Below are 16,988 nucleotides of genomic sequence, written 5' to 3'. Positions count from 1 at the left end.
ACTCAGAGATCTGCTTGCCCCTGCCTTCCAAGTGCTAGGACTGAACGTGTAAATTAAAAAAAAAAAATTAATCATTTTTTTAAATATTTATTTTTATGATTTTAAATTATGCGTCTATGTCTGTGTGGGGGTGTAGTACCAGCAGAGACCAGAGGTGTCGGGCCCCCTGGAGCTGGAGTTGAGTGGCTATCCACTCAAGTGGGAGCTGGGAGTTGAACTTGAGTCTTCTGGAAAAGCTCTTAAGCACTGAGCCACCCGGGAAAGTGAATTTCAGGAAGGAGCAATGGCCAAAGAGGAAGAGACAGTGAGAATAAGGAAGGAGAAGTCTCTATGGGGCCTGGCCGTCGAGCCTCCACTGGCCATCTCCTGGAGAGCTCTTAGCAGGGAGTGACATGGGATTTCTGAGAGAGAAAGTAAAGAATGAGCAGGGGCCGGGCGATGGTGGCGCACGCCTTTAATCCCAGCACTCGGGAGGCAGAGGCAGGCGGATCTCTGTGAGTTCGAGACCAGCCTGGTCTACAGAGCTAGTTCCAGGACAGGCTCCAAAGCCACAGAGAAACCCTGTCCCGGAAAAAAAAAAAAAAAAAAAAAAAAAAAAGAATGAGCAGGACCCGGGCAGTGGTGGCACACACCTTTAATCCCAGCACTCGCGAGGCAGAGGCAGGTGGATCTCTATGAGTTTGAGACTAGCCTGATCTATGAAGCGAGTTCCAGGGTAGCCAGGACTGTTTCACAGAGAAACCCTGTCTTGAAAAACTGGAAAAAAAAGAACGACTAGGAAAGGAGGGCAGAGAGTCACTCACTGCAATGGCTGCTGGCTCAGGGAGGTCACTCAAGTGTCATACAAATTCCAGGTGTAACGACAGCTCTGCAGATCAGGGAGGGGCATGCTTCTCCAAGCTGCACACCCTGGCCAGCTGCGAGTCCCTGGGACTGCAATTGCTTCCAAGAGTCAACTGCACAGACAGTCGGGAACCTCTCTGCCCTGGGCCAGGGTGGACTTGAGACATGGCCCAACACCTTCTGGCTTCAACTTAGAGCTGTGTGACCCCTAACTTCTCTTGTAGTTGTGTAGATCGAATTACACAGAAGAGCCAGTGTTTTACTCAATGATTGGATGGCTAATAAGCCCTCACTTCATAGACAGTAGTTACCAGGATCTGCAGTCTATCGGTTACATCTATGGAAGTGTTCTGTGAGCTTCCTAAGCCCCACGACTGACGACAAATGGGAGCTCAGGTGTAAGGAATTCCATAGGTGTGTGTCTGGCTCTCTGTGAGGTGATCCGAGTTTCTCGTGGGGATTCATTCATCTGAACACCTCAAGACACTGCAACGCTCTATTTGTTCCTTCCAGCTCACACGAACTGTGCGGTAAAAAGCATCCCGACAAATAACTCCACTCTCAGAGAGCCTGTGGCACCAACATCGAGCGCAGACAAACACCAGAGCATCAGCAATGTCACCGGTGATCGGGTTTAAAGTTGGGAGCCAGGGGTCAGGATTTGGAATGTACAACACATCTCTGTTTTCTTCTTTCCTAAAATATACCCAGTTTCCTATTGTGGTCAACAGGCGGCCTAGAAGAAGCAGGGCTACTCACTCTGCTAACGGATATAGAAACCCGAGGAAGCCTCGTTGTTGTGCTGCCAAGTTGACTGAGGGCAAGAACAAGCGCTCTGACTGTACAGACGGCCAACAGATTCGAGACACAGACTCTTACAGGCAGGCCAAGAATTGGAGATCAATTATTTAGGCTTCCAACCATCTAATCGGAGAGTCTGTTGCATCATGTGTGTATCACCAGAACACAAAACAGGCATTGTGCCCAGCACAGATAAAACGTAAAGTCAGGGCCCAGGGTGGTCTAAACTGAATGAGAAGTATCGAAATTTTGGGGTGGGGAGGGGGCAAAATACTAGGTTGAACCCTACTAAAAATGCCAAGTAAGCAGAGGCCCAAGCAGAGCCAAGACCCACTTTCAATGGGGCAGCACTGATACGCATGGGCGTTCTCTTACACCTGACTGAGGCACAAAGTCTCTCAGCAGATGCTGCAAGGAGCAAAACACAGAGTGGAAAAACAGCTCCTTCGACAGCTCCCTCTCAAGCAGATCACCAGACCCCTGAGGAGGGGGCCTTGTCATCATGAAGGACTGACTGACGGGAACATGTGTAGCATCTTCTCCTAAGTAACCTCCACACCATCTCCCGCTCGCCAGCACGGCGCTGTGTGTCAGGGACTCTTAAGCGGTTTGAATGCCTTTTTCTTTAACCCTCCCAAGGCCATCGAGGTGGGACTTTTGTCCCATTTAACAGACGGGGAAAATGAGACACCAAGCAGATATTTTCAAAGACACCCAGATGTTAACAAAACAGCTGAATTCAAACCCAAAGTGATGGGTCTCTTGGGGGTCTTTATACTTATCCTGATAGCTGAAAGGGAGACATTGAGATTTACTTATTCCAGTGTGTCATCAGAGAAAGATTCATCTCTTAGCCATGGACACACAGGTGTCTGTGCAGAGATGTCACCAGTCAGCACATTATTAAGATGTTAGGCAAGTCCATCAAGTGCATCCTCAGAAGAATGACATCACTGTGGGCTGAACCTGTCACAGAAGCCCCAAGGAGGAAATGGAAAAGCCAGTCTTTCCTACAAGCTGGCTCTGCTCAGTCACACCTGTTTTGGGCTGAGACGGTGCTAAAGGCCTCTTAGAGCCAGGCCTTGTCATTTCTGGTCCCCTGAAAGTCAGCCATGTCAGTCTCTCTGTTCCCAAGGCAGACTGTCCGCCCAGACAGCCCTGTTCGTGGGCCCTCTGCCCACTTACCCTGCCAGCACCATCAGCCTCCCAGCTGCCAACGGACTGAATTTCCAGGGTCGGCTTCCTGCGCTTGGTGCTCAGCCTGTTAGCTGCCTTGTATCATGGGCTCTGGCCGACAGCTCTCAATGAGCCCTTTGACTAGGGTGCCAAGGGTCATCTTGGGCTATGAGTAAAAGTCATGGTGCAGGCTGGCACAGACCCTGATTCCCCACACTCCCACTGCCTGGGCTACAGAACAGCCTTGTGATTGTCTGTATGCCTGCTTTTCCTGGGTTTCCCTACTCATTTACTGTGATATCATTAACATGCAAAAGATGCAGAGTCTGAAGAATTAACCAACCACCCAACAGACAGGACATCTCCCAGCCCCCAAAAAGCTCATCTTCCCAACCAATGCCTGCATCCAGCTGAGGATGAATCCTATCCACATAGAATTTTCGTGCATGACTCCTCGCATAATTCCTTCTTAAACATAATTAGAAGACTCCAGATAACTACCCACAAGACTGTTGGTGATGAAGAATACTTTTAATTATATTTATGCCCTGATATTAAAATGCTCGTTATACAAACTATGAAAAAATTTAAAGTAAATTAACATCATCCACGGTCCTCTTTGCCATGGCTGGAGCTCCAGAGTGTTTCTGTCAAGGCCAGGACCTGGGCATTTATCACCCTTCCTGGGTGGAGCATTAGTTTCATCTTCTCTTCTCTCCCAACTCCCTCTCCTCCTCCTCCTCCTGCCCTCCCCCTTCCTCCAGGCTTGCTACTCATGCTCACTTCAGATCAGGCTAACAGAGCTGCCCTTGCAAAGTAGTCCAATCAAAAAATCAACCCATAATTCAAGGACCAGCGGCTCAGTTGAAGTTAAGATCCGAATTTGCATGGCTTTTCTCTGGAGAATGCCTGGCTCTCCTTCCCTAGCAGCAGCCCTGTGGGCCTCTCCCACCACCTCAGCTCTGCTGCCCAGGATACCAGCCAGTTCCTAGAGACACTCCTCAGGTGAAGGGTGTGTTCGCTGTGAAAGCAGTCCGCCCTAGCCCTAACGTAGGCCTCAGATCTGACCATCTTCCCTAGGTCTGCTTGCAGCAGCAGACACACCCTTAACCTGATTTAGGTAAAAATTTCAAGTCTTTAAAAATGGCACTTTGATAGCATTCTTAATTAGGGATGGAGTTGTCTGGAAATCCAAAGAATATGAATGAGGATGTCTGTTTCTGAGCCTCAATTTATAGACACTCCAAAGAATAGGTGATTGCTGCTAAGCCATCAGCATGGCCAGTGGTGAGGGTGCGAGGAGATATGAAAACGGCGCCACATGCACACACACACACATTGCGCGCACACACATCACGTGCACACACATGCTCACAAAACTTTTGTAAAATTTATGTAAGCTGGGTACTACAGCTGCTACTTGGGAGGTTGAGTGGGGTCAACAGACCAAGCCAAGGAGTTGCAGGTTAATGTGAACAACAAGCGTGACCCTGCCTCAAAGGGGAGAAGGACTGGAGAGATGGCCCAGTGCTTGAGAGCACTAGCTGCTCTTCCAATAGGACCCAAACTCAACTCCAGCACCCACATGGTGGCTCACAATCATATAGAACTCCAGTTCAAGAAGATCCGATGTCTTCTTCTGGTCTCTGCAGGCACTGCACACACATGGTACACAGACATACATACTGCAGGCAAAACATCCAGACACATGGGAAAAAAATTTAAATTTAAATTAGGTAATACACAACTTTCTCATCTTAATTATTTTAAAGTGCGCTTCAGTGGAATTAAGTCTATTCACGCTGCTGGACAGCCATCTCCACGTCCATCTTTGCTTTTCATTAAAAACAAAAACAAAACAAAACAGCTGGACAGTGGTAGCTAACGCCTTTAATCCCAGCACTAGGGAGGCAGAGGCAGGTGGATATCAGTCCACCAAGTGAGTGCAGGACAGCCAAGACTGTTATACAGAGAAATCTTGCTTGAAAAAACAATCGCCAGGTGATGGTGGCACACGCCTTTAATCCCAGCACTCCAGAGGCAGAGGCAGGCGGATCTCTGTGAGTTCGGAGGCCAGCCTGGTTTACAAAACAAATTCCAGGACAGACAGGGCTACACAGAGAAACTTTCTCTCAAAAAAAAAAATTAGGAAAAAAAAAACCCAGCTCCCCTCTGCCAGGAGCAGCACCCCCATTTGGGGGTCCTTTAGGAGCCACCCATCTTGTTTTCTAAGATGTAGGGCTTGGAGCTTGCCAATTGGCCTAGAAAACCCCAGGGATCCTCTTGTCCTGGACCTGGCTTTTTATGAGGATCAGGTAAGAACTTTACCAACTGAGCTAGCTACAACCCCAGTTCTTTCCTATTTTTGGGAGCACCTGCCCTAAGAGATACAAGCAGCATATGACAACTGCTTTGAGTTGTGTCTCGTGTTTGTTGGCTACTCACACATGGGAAGAAATGCTCGGGGCTGGAGAGATGGCTCAGTGGTTAAGAGTACCGCCTGCTTGTCTAAAGGTCCTGAGTTCATTCCCAACAACCACATGGTGGCTCACAGCCACCTGTAATGAGAGATCTCATGCCTTCTTCTGGCCTGCAGGCATGCATGTAGGCAGAATACTGTATACACAATAAATAAACAATTTTTTTTTAAAAAAAAAAGAAATACCCTCACGTGTTTTTGAGTTGGTATATGGCCTTTAACTCTCCATTCTCCTGCCTCGGTTCTCAGCTGCGGCACTTCCTTCCCTAGCCTGTAGAGCCGTCTTCCGGGAAGTCTTCCCAGGATCTCTGTTGGGTCCTCAGCCCACAAGTTTAGTTGGTAAGGCTGTCTTTTCTTCCATTGAGGGATTGAACACAGGCCCTCATACACGCTAGGCAAGCGCTGTACCCGCTCTCCCTAGCCAAGTCTCTTTTAAAATCAAGGTTTTTCTTGTCTATTGAGTTTCTGACATTCCTTATAAATCCTGCAACTTATCCTTTATCTAATGTGTCATCTGCCAGGATCTTCTCCCACTGTTACCTTCTCCGGTTTCATGGTTAGGAGTGTCCTTAGAGGCACAAAGTTTTGAATTTTGATGTAGCCCAATTGGAAATGGAGTTTTCAAGCATCCATGGGTGGCTCTGCACATCACAAGACATCTAACTTTCGAGATCTTATTATCCTTAAACGTGGGAACAAATGTAGAGAGGATCACCCATCCAGCAGGAGTTCGGATGAGACTTAATGTTATGTAAAACAAGAAAACTGGCCCTAGACAACCGGGCCCAGCACATAGGTCAGCATGACCATCCCATTGGTCAGGGCCAAGAACAGACACTGGGTACAACGGGTCATTATTCCTGACTTGTCAATGAGAAAGTTGATGCCAAGCCAAGCTACAAAAAGTGACTGGTTCCCACTAAGACCATTCGTTTACACCCCTCCACCCACCCCAACTACCTACCCAACTTTGGGTGCACACAAGCCTCAGAAGCCTGAGTTGGGATAAACCAGCTTTGCCAATCACTTCACAAGCTGTAAGAGCTTGGAAACCCTTGAGATCATCCAGTCCAGCTCTTCCTCTTCACAGATGGAAAAAAACTAGAGCCGAGGGAGGAAGAGAATCCTGCCCAAATTCACACAGCAACAGAGCCTGAATTGGCTCCGATGGCCAACTCCCCGCCCCCACGCACTCCAGAAACGTCCTTGATGAAGCAGAAGGACATTGTGGCCGGTGGCCGGCACCACCCACACTTTTCTAGAACACTCAGCTCTGTTCTCCAAGACTGCTGTCTGGAGGAGCCATTTCTAGCAGTCCTAAGGAGTAGCTTCCGGACAGTTAGATGGGTTTCCTGTCTTTACCAGCTGTCGGGCTCAGACCTGCTAGCTAGGGCCGACACTCTCAGGAGTTCAACGTCAACAGGAAATTCGGTTATTACACAGAGTGCATGCTCCCCAGCTCCCAGACTGAAGGTGCACTGGCCTGGCATTTATCAGGAACATTCTGGCCAGCGTGCTTTCAGGCACCAAGAAACACATTTACTGCCTTTGCCTCGAGGGGCCTCTCCGTCTTTGTTTTGTGATAGAATACCTAAGTGATGGGAACAGAAATCAAGATAAAGATTTGCCCACCCCTACACCACTAGATGACCCTCCCATTTGAAGAGAAAGATTATAGCATTATTGCTGGTCTCTACAAACCCAGGAGGAAACACTCAAAAACGCCTGGCCTCCTTGACCACATCTCACAAGTAACCAAGGGCTCTCTCCTAAGACCAAAACCTCAAAGTGGAAGACGAAGCCAGATGATTATACACTGGTCTGTTCTTCTATGCAATCATCACCAGTGTGGGAAAGCACAATTAGGGGGACGGCACATTATGGCTATCATTTCAGGATGGTGTCCAACCTCAGTGAGACCCCCTAGCCCCACCGCTACGCACTCCCTGGAAGCATGGGCCGATGGGCTGCTAGGCATGTTTGTGGGCATGAACGACACGGGCGACGGCTTTCAGGTTCAGGGCAAACCTGTGAGTTCTCACCACCTGAGCACACAAAACTGAATACGATGAGCCTGCGTGCCCCACAGAGGCTGTATGTGCACAAGGCCCACAGATCTGTTGTGTAAGGACATAAATGACATTCGCTGTGATGTGTAAATGGCCAAAGTAACAATAAAGGATAAAGTACCCCGGGGGCATGAAGAAGGCTTGGTGGGAGAGCTCTGGATTTTCCCAGCATCTTCTTCTATTCTTCTGTTCTAGAAGTTTCTTTCATGCGCGGGTTGTGAGTAGGTAGGAGATTAACTGGCATGATGTCATTTTAAGAGATGTTAAGGCAAGGTCTGCACAAGTGTTCTTGTAATTTGGGGATAATCCTTCACACAGGGTATAAATGAGGAAAGCTGGGCCAGGCAAGTATCATGCCTGCCTGAAATCTCAGTACCCAGGATCAGCTTGGCAGTGGGTCAGCCCTGCGTACCTCCCAAGACTGTCTCAGAAACATGAATTTGGTTTTGTGGGAGCCTAGGCAGTTTGGATGCTCACCTTACTAGACCTGGATGGAGGTGGGTGGTCCTTGGACTTCCCACAGGGCAGGGAACCCTGATTGCTCTTTGGGCTGATGAGGGAGGGGGACTTGATTGGGGGAGGGGGAGGGAAAGGGGAGGCGGCGGTGGGGAAGAGACAGAAATCTTTAATTAATTAATAAAGAAATAAATTAAAAAAATACATGAATTAAGTGTCTAGAGTCCTGTGACTTGACAATGTTACTCAGTTTTTCCCTTCCTCGGTCTCAGCCAGGCCTATCTAGGACGTAGGTACACAATCTATGCATGAGATCCACATAGGATACAGGCCAGCTCCATATCACATGCTCCAAGTCTGCCAAGACCTGAGGGTGGAGGGCAAGTTCTAGTTCACAGGCAAACAGAAGCACCTCTTATTCTCTGTTCAGGCCAAACACTGGCTGCTAGACTCTTTTTTTTTTTTTTCCAAATCAGGGTATCATATAGATCAGGCTGACTTCCCACTTGCTCCATAGACTAGGATGACCTTGAACTCTTGACCTTCCTGCCTCTAACTCCTGGACTGGAATTACAGGCACACAGCACCCAGGATCAGAGTCCTCTCTAAGGTCGCTGCCGTCCTAACACCACCTGACAGTGACCATTTTGAAGGTGACAACCCCAGTCTGCTGTCTGCCTGTGAAGCACGTGCCGTCTCTTACCTGTCCCCTCTACCACTGCACATCTGTTTTTGTGTCTTTCTTACATACTCTTCAGTCCTCCAAGGTTCTTCCTCTAGCCCTTTCTTCCTGACAAAGCAAAACGATGGTAAGAACAGACTCCATCCAGAAGAGAGTGTCTGTAGACGGCCTGGAACCCCAGAACGGTAGTGTGTCCCCCTCGGAAACCTTGTTCAGGTCTGGGGGAGTGTGGTACAGTGAGCACCGTAAGGAAAGGCCCTATCCTCTGGAAGGCTCACATGCTCTGGGGTCAGTGTGATCGCATTTGGAGTTGGAAAACTCAAGTTCAGATCTCAGCCCCAAAACAGGTGGCCATGGCAAGTTCCTTCAGCTTTCTAGTCCTCGGTTTTCTCACTCTGGAAACAGAAATACTAATCCCAGTCTGTAGAATTTAGGCAAGGGGAGTCAGGCAGCACATAGTCTCCGCCACTTCAAGACGTCACTGGCAGACCGCAGGACGGTGCTCCGTCCCACCTTGTTGGAGAAACTTTGTGCCATTTACTGAGCACATCCTTGTAAAACATGCGAGAAATGAAACTATACCTATATATTTGTATAGTGTGTGTGAGGTCAGGGGACAAATAAGAGGAAGTTGGTCCTCTGCTTCCACCACATAGGTCTTGGGCATTGAATTCAAGTTTTCAGGCATGGTGGCATGCACCTTTGCCTGCTGGGCCATCTCACTGGCCCCTTGAGTCACAATCTTCACACATACACACAAACACAAAGCCCCATTATTTTGTGTCCCCTTTGATGCCTGTATTATATCATACATGGCTGGTATACCACAAATAAATGATAGTTTTTGTCTATTTTCAGAATACTGTATCAAGCAAATAAGAATCAAATGGTTAATATCCTTAATAAATACAATACTCATAGTCTTACAATTTATTGAAACATAAGTGCTTAGAAACACAGGAGATGTCAGTAACAAAATACAAATTAGGGGATGAGGGAGATGGCTCAGTTGGTGAAGTTGGTAAGCATGAGGACCTGAATTAGGGTTCCCAGCACCCACATAAAAGCTGGGTAAGGTAGAACATATCTATAATCCCATCTCTCGGGAGGCAGAGACAAAAGGGGATCCCTTGAGCTCAATGGCAGGCAGCCTAGCCAATGAACTTCAGGCTCTTGTTTCAAAAATCAAGGTGGATCGTGATAGAGGAGGACACACAGAAGGTAAGTTAAAAATTGTACGAACACCTTGATCAGATTAACCAAGATAAGAAGGAAAGCGAACCTCAGGAATGCTAAGTGATGGCTCTATCAGCCACACCCTTAGCCCTAAGCATTACTGGAGCCTTTTCCTCCAGCATTGACCAGAGCCATACCCACACCGCTAATCCCTCATACTTCTAGCCTTTGAGGGTACCGGAAGATAAGCACTCCGATAACTACCAGAAGGAGTGTTACCCACACAAAACGGAAAGCTACAGGTTTTTTTTTTTTTTTTTTTTTTTCGAGACAGGGTTTCTCTGTAGCTTTGGTGCCTGTCCTGGAACTAGCTCTTGTAGACCAGACTGGCCTCGAACTTCCAGAGATCCATGTGCCTCTGCCTCCTGAGTGCTGGGATTAAAGGCGTGCTCCACCACCGCCTGGCGAAAAGCTACAGTTTTGACAATAGTAGCAAGTCCCTAAAATGTTCATGCACTTACAGTCATTCCTTGACTATGGCCCAAGGGAAAGTTCCAGAGTTCAGAAAAGGCTCTGGCCAGCAGGTGCTTCTTCATTCACAGTACTGTACCATAGCCTTTAGAAATCAGCCTGGGGCCAAGTGGTACTCGCCTTCAATCCCAGCAGGGGAATCTGAGTTCCACGTCAGCCTGGTCTACATAGAGAGTTCTAGGTGTTAACATAGAGTGCTAGGGTGTTAACAGACTGCCAAACAGACTCAGTCTGGGAAGGGCTTGGGCAAACCTGGCTACCAGAGTTTGATCCTCAGAAGCCATGTAAAAGTGGAAGGAGAAAACCAGTTCCACAGAGTTGTCCTCTGACCTCCACAAGTAGCCCTGGCATGTGTCCCCTCCTCACCACGATGTACAAACACTCAGCAGTAATACACCAAAAACAACTTTAAATGGCAGTTCTCTGGTATTGGGTGACTACAGATAATAATAATAATGGACTGTTTATTTAAGATTTATTATTATTATTATTATTATTATTATTATTGTTTGCTTTGTTTTTTTGAAACAGGGTTTCTCTGTGTAGCTTTGGAGCCTGTCCTGGAACTCCCTCTGTTGACCAGACAAGTTTCAAACTCACAGAGATTCACCTGCCTCTGCCTCCCAAGTGCTGGGACTGAAGATGTGGGCCACCATAGCTCAGCTATTGTAGATTTTAGTGTAGAACAAGGAGCTAAGCAATGGCAGACTGGATGCAGAGCCTCAGGCATGCCAAGTGCCATCCTGGACCATTGAGCTACAAGAACCCCCTCTCAAATATCTATTTTAAGTGACAATTGGCACGTTTTCATTTATTGGGGCTGGGGGAGGATGCATATGTGCCATTTGGGAAAAACATGAAATTATGTAAAATGAGCAGTTCCAACCATGTAAACAAATCATAGAACAAGACATTTGCGATAACTAGCTATATTTTCAGATTCTCTAGAAAGATCATTAGTAGTAGTAAAGGAAAACATAGGTCATTTTTAAAAATTACGTTTCCATTGTTTGAACTGGGGAATAACATAACAAGCATTGTTGTTAAGCTATGAGGCATAAGTTTTTGTTCAGTTGGGGTTTTTTTTCCTCCTCTTTTCCCCCTTTGGTATTTCAAACCAAGGTTTCTCTGTGCTGGAACTCACTCTGTAGACCAGACTTGACTTCCAACTCAGAGATCTGCCTGCCTCTGCCTCCTGAGTGCTGCAATTAAAGGCATGTTCTACCACCACTCAACCCTCTTTTCTTAAATGAAGAACCAAAGGAGTATAGGGAAAAGGGTTCAGAGGGTAAAATGCTCCTTTCCATGCAAAGAGGAAGACCTGAGTTCGCATCTCCAGAGCCTACATAAAGCTTGGCACAGCAGCACACAACTGTAATCCCAGCATTCTCGCAGTGAGACAGGAGTCAGGGACAGGATAGACCTGGAAGCTCACAGGCCAGCTAGCCTGGCATACACAGCGAAGGGGCAAACAAGACAAGGTGGGAGTTGGGGACCAATACCTGAGGCTACCTCTGACTGTCACACATGTGCCATGGCATGCATGGGTGCCCCCTCCACCATATATACATATATGATACATATATACAAACAATAAAATTAAGAAGCAGAGAAGAATTGAAAGGAGAAGATGAGGGCAGCTTTCATTTAAATTAATTTTCATGGTGAGGTGGGTGTACTTTTTAAGAGCATGAGCGTGTGCGTGTGTGCGTGCGTGCGTGTGTGTGTGTGTGTGTGTGTGTGTGTGCCTGCACCCTCGAGTGCGCTAAGAAAAGCTCCAGTTCAAGGTTACTTGAGGGGAAGAGCTGGGGTCAAAAGTGGGGTGGGGGTCCTCAATGTACTTTCCCTGTTGGTGGCCTAGAGTAACAAACACAGCAGAGATCCAGAAAGGAAAAAGGGAAAGGACAAAGGATTTTGGCAAAGTCACAGCATTCAGGTACACTACAACACAGAAACGGGGGGGGGGTGTTCAATAGTTTGTTATTTTATTTTGTTTTTTGAGGGTTTCTCTCCGAATCCCAGGCTGTCCTGGAACTCACACTGTAGACCAGGCTTGGCTCTGCGTGCTGGGATTAAAGCTGTGCTCAGCCACTACCGCTCAGCTCAGCAGTTTGTCCTTTTGAGTTTGTCTGTTTGTTTTGTGGTACTGGGGATCAAACCTTAGACTCAACCACTGAGCTAATCCTAAGGCCAAAAGATAGACCTGAGGGAGCAGCAGTGAAGGGATGATTTTCCGCTTTCTCTCTTTTCCAGATCTTCTGTAAGGTGATGTTAACTTCGTGTTTTTAATTGATATGAAAGAACAGCGCAACAGCCTGAATAACTGAACTGTGAGTGGCAAGAGAGAGAAGACAGGTTCTCCCCGCAGGGGCTCTTCCAAAGGACACTAAAGAATGGGGATCTAGGTAATAAATGGGAGGGCACACAGCTGAAGCCATGCATGCTACCATGAGCTGCAGGAGGCTCAAGATATGCAGGGGGGGTGTCAGTGTGCTGTGTGTGTGTGTGTGAGAGAGAGAGAGAGAGACAGACAGACAAGCAGACAGATCTTTGCAAAGTCTTTGCGCCTCAGGGAGAGCCAGCCTGGCCCTGCAGTTTCTCTGCTCCATTTACAGCAGCTGTACGGTGTATGTGGGATGTACTGAGCACCATTTTGAAAGCCAGACACCACTGCTCTCCCTATAGTGACCATTCTCCCTCACAAAGCAGGGAGGGAGGCACGAGGCAAGGATACCGAGGAACTAGTCGGCACAGCTTTGGCTCCAATGGGACCAGCGTGCCCAGACCACAGTGTGGTGGGGAAATCCTCTCTATTCTCTTTACTCTCTGTGGTCAACTGCCCTCAGTCTCTGGAGGCACTCTCCTCGGGAGGCTCGATCTACCTCAGTAGGAGAATGAGATGCTCTCAAGGCTCTGGCCCAGGTGAGAGGAATAGGTTAAAGCTTTATTATATAATCCCAAAGAAAAGAAAATGGGATCCACTTTGGCATGGAACTTGTCTGGTGACCTGTCCCCCTTCCCAGAACAAAGTACTTTTCTCCTCCATGGCTCTTATCAATCCACATTCACAGTATAATCAAGACCAGGCCGGGCGGCGGTGGTGGCACAGGCCTTTAATCCTAGCCGTCAGGGCAGAGGCAGGCAGATCTTTGAGTTTGAGACCGGCCTTGTCTACAGAGCGAGTTCCAGGACAGCCTGGGCTACACAGAGAAACTCTGTCTCAAGAAAACAAACAAAAAAGACTACAGGAAGAAATCTGTGTCCCTATGGAGAACGATTTTTTTTTGTTTTTTTGTTTTTTTGTTTGTTTGTTTTTCGGGACAGGGTTTCTCTGTGGCTTTGGAGCCTGTCCTGGAACTAGCTCTGTAGACCAGGCTGGTCTCGAACTCACAGAGATCCGCCTGCCTCTGCTTCCCGAGTGCTGGGATTAAAGGCGTGCGCCACCACCGCCCAGCCTTTGGAGAAAGATTTTAGAAAGTAACCGTGAACAGTGGTCAGGAAACGGAAAAGAAAACAGTTCAGGCTGAGTGTAGTGCCACAGGAGTAATGCCACCATTCGGGAGGCAAAGCTAACTTGGGGTACCCAGTGTGACCCTTGCCTCAAAAAGGAAGAAGAGGAAGAGGGGAGCTGTTTAGTGGCCGGTAGTTAGCAAGGTCAAGGTGAAAATGGAGATCTGCCTGGAGCTGGCAAGGGGTGAGAACACAGCCTGAGGACAAGACACAGTGACTGAGTCACCAAAGTATCTAAAGCTCTTCTACAGCTTCCGGTTCTGTCCCTCCTTAATTGTCGATCAGTTTGTAAACTGCCTAGAGGCATCTTATAATATGCATTCATCTGAGACATTAGGGAAAGGGGGACAAGGGTCAGCACTGAGTCAAGAGGCCAGGTGTCACCTTACCTTACTCGACCCATGTCACCCTGGACAAGCCACTGAGGAAATTAGGGGGAAGACCAATCCATAGGAAGTCCGCGTGCCATTACTACTCACATCGTTTGTTTTTCTCTTTTCTAGACAGTCTCTCCCTGTGCATCCCTGCTAACCTGGAACTCACAACGTAGCCCAGATTGTCCTCAAACTTGCCTCTGGAATGCTCGCGTGTGCATGCACGTGTGTGCAAGTGCACACACACACACACACACACACTCTCGCTCTGACCCTACTCTTGTCCCTTTTTATCACTGGCTTCTAGGGAGAGAAGGGAAGAGCTCTACAGCCCTTTTCTTTCCACCCTAAAATGCGGACAGACAGGTGAGGCTCCCCTGGAATGCAGGTACCCAGACAACTCCAGATTCCAGGCTTTGCGGGGGGGGGGGGCAGTTTCCACCCAGCACTAATGTGACTTCCCTGAGCTGTAGGCAACTACCCAGAGGAGCCCTTCATCACAATCTTTCTATGAATCATTCAGGGTAAAGTCCCTGCTCTGTTTGCATCTGGGGAAATAAAAACATTATTAAAGAGAATTGAGATTTCATGGTGCAGCTGAAAATAGCACGCAGTTAAGGCTGGCTCCCCAGATCCTCCTTCTGTTCTAGCCAGCTCTTTCAACAGGAGCAGACCTGGAATCCCCACACCCCAATTCTCAGACACCCGAGGTAAGTTACCACATTACTAGCTGTACTGTGACGACCCAGGCTGCTCATTCTGGCCCATACTAATGTGCCTGTCCTAACTCCTTCCCTGCTGCAGGTGCCCCTGCAGTCACATGCTTCTCTCAAGTGATCTGCAGCTTTAGGCTGCTCCCTCTGCAGAAAAGAAGTGTGTGTGTGGGGGGACAGAATAAAAGAGGTATATGGCTCTTCCATCCTCCCAGCAGACAAATGTTCAAGTCCAGTCTTCTTCCTTCAGCGTCCCCACTGGTCAAGTTGCCTCTCCCCCGCTTGGTCCACCCAAGAAAATGAATACTCGCTATGAGGACCTGCTGGTATCTCTATGGGGATCATAGTGGGGCTGCGTAATCAACTGGGCAGGGAAGGAGATGCATACAAAAGTTGAGTCTTTGTCTTCTAAATAGGGGGCCCACCAACTGCTGAGCCTTTCCAGCCTGCTCTCAGCTTCCTCAGTGCCAACAAACTTTGTGACTCATGGTCTGTTTGCAGAGGCAGCCAGCAGTCTTAGAGATGGGTTAAAATGGGAACACGCTCTTCTAGATCACTCACCCCTCAGGTGCAGCCCGAGCCCTTACCCTGCAGTAGGGGAGGGAGTGAACACGGCTCTAATTCTTTTGTTGGCCCAAGAATAACTACTGGAAACCTGGGCTCTAATAGACCGTGTCCATAGGAATACACGCACACACACATACCCCAGGTAAAGCTCTGCAAGTCAGCCCATTCCTAGCCTGGTCCAGATCGCCAGTGTTTCTACTCTTAGGAGCTGCAAAGTGGGACCCAAAGAGAGCTTTCCTCATCCACATTGCTTGCAGAACCAGCAGAGTCGTGCACCCTGAGAGTCTTGGAACTGTCACACATCTGTGGGGACGGGAGCTATGGAATTGGGAGACACCCTCGAAGCTACATCTCTTCCCTTCGGCCCTCCGCAAGGCCAATCTGGAAGTTGGGAAGCCTGCATCCCACCAACAACAGGGTTAGGTAGAGGCCAAGTGCATCCAGCTCGGAGAGATGAGCCTACAGCGCCGGCTTGTTCCCCAGCTCCTGCACCGCCAGTGCCACCTCTCACAACCAAGGAGCCGGGCATTAGGCCGGCAGCGAGCAGCTCCCCTCTACCCTGGACCAGTTTCGCGCATCAAACTCCCAAGCCCAAGCCTCTTTGTTAATTCTGCAAATACTGTCACACGATCGCCTCCACCAACACTCCTCGTCGGCTCAGCTGACGAGACATTCGCTTTTTCCAAAGCTGGATGTCTCTCCACCATCCGAGTCTCTACCCGGCGACAGACCACCGCCCTTTAGCGCCTGCACGCGCCGACCCGAAAGACCTCAGGGGACCAGATAGTCCCCCGGCCCGAGGCATCTTTGTCCTCTCAGCACAGACGTGCGCTCACAGGGCGACAGAAACAGCCAGCCTGGCACCAAGTCGGCGCTCTCGCTTTTGGCCGGGGGCCACTCCTGGGGGGGACAAAGGTCCGCGTCCTGGAAGTTTGCGGGCCCGAGCCGGGGCGCCGAGTCCTCCTTACCGTACATCTCCGCGGGGAGCGCGCCTCCCGGGAGGCCGGCGGCGTCGCGTCGCTGGCAGCTAGTCCACGGCCGCGCCTGCTTTTCATTCACAGCCCGGCGGGCTCAGGCGGCGACCCGGGCGCGCCGGGAGCAGCCGATGGGGGGCCGGCGGCGGGCGGGACAGAGCAGGACGCCACCCGCCCATTCAGCGCCGAGGTTGGCCGCCGCCTCCTGTTCTTGTCCGCAGGCTAGGCGGCGCGCAGGGGGCGGAGCTGTGTCCTGCCACGCCCTCTTCGCTTGGCCACTGGTGGGCTGCCTCAAGAGCCCCGCCCCCATTTCTGCCCCCCCCCCGCCCCCAGCCTGGGGCGCGCCTTTTGCCAACCCGACGCCCCCGGGAGCCAGGTTTCTGGTCGCCGCGGTCATCCAGTAAATCAGTGGATTATCCACCTGAATTCCAGGTCCTGGCTCAACCCTTATGCAAGTCGCTGACGTGTTCCCCAACCTGAGGACCCCTCCGAGGTCAGCAGGGCGCTTGAAACTGCAGGTGCACCCCCTCCTCCAACTCTATCCAGGCTGCTCGGACTAAGCCTCGGGCTCCAGAGAGTAGAAATTGAGTTATAATCCTTGTCTTTCCGTGGGTCTCCAAATTCTTGCGCAATCAGT

At 49.3% G+C, this 16,988-nt stretch overlaps 1 protein-coding gene across 1 annotated transcript in view; it reads right to left on the bottom strand.

Annotated features, from left to right (window-relative positions):
• Positions 1 to 16,518, bottom strand: part of Efr3b (EFR3 homolog B) — a 79,885-nt gene extending 63,367 nt beyond the window's left edge. Inside the window, exon 1 of the mRNA XM_050125867.1 lies at positions 16,346 to 16,518. Coding sequence (XP_049981824.1) covers positions 16,346 to 16,352 — 7 coding nt within the window. The 5' untranslated portion in view covers positions 16,353 to 16,518. The remainder of the gene's footprint in view (positions 1 to 16,345) is intronic.
• Positions 16,519 to 16,988: the final 470 nt, after the last annotated feature.

Source organism: Alexandromys fortis, unplaced genomic scaffold (genome assembly GCF_014885135.2).
Source record: "Alexandromys fortis isolate MF-2015 unplaced genomic scaffold, M_Fortis_MF-2015_v1.1 scaffold_252, whole genome shotgun sequence".
Lineage (NCBI taxonomy): Eukaryota > Metazoa > Chordata > Mammalia > Rodentia > Cricetidae > Alexandromys > Alexandromys fortis.
Note: the sequence above shows the minus strand (reverse complement) of the source record. Positions and strands in the feature narration are given on the sequence as shown.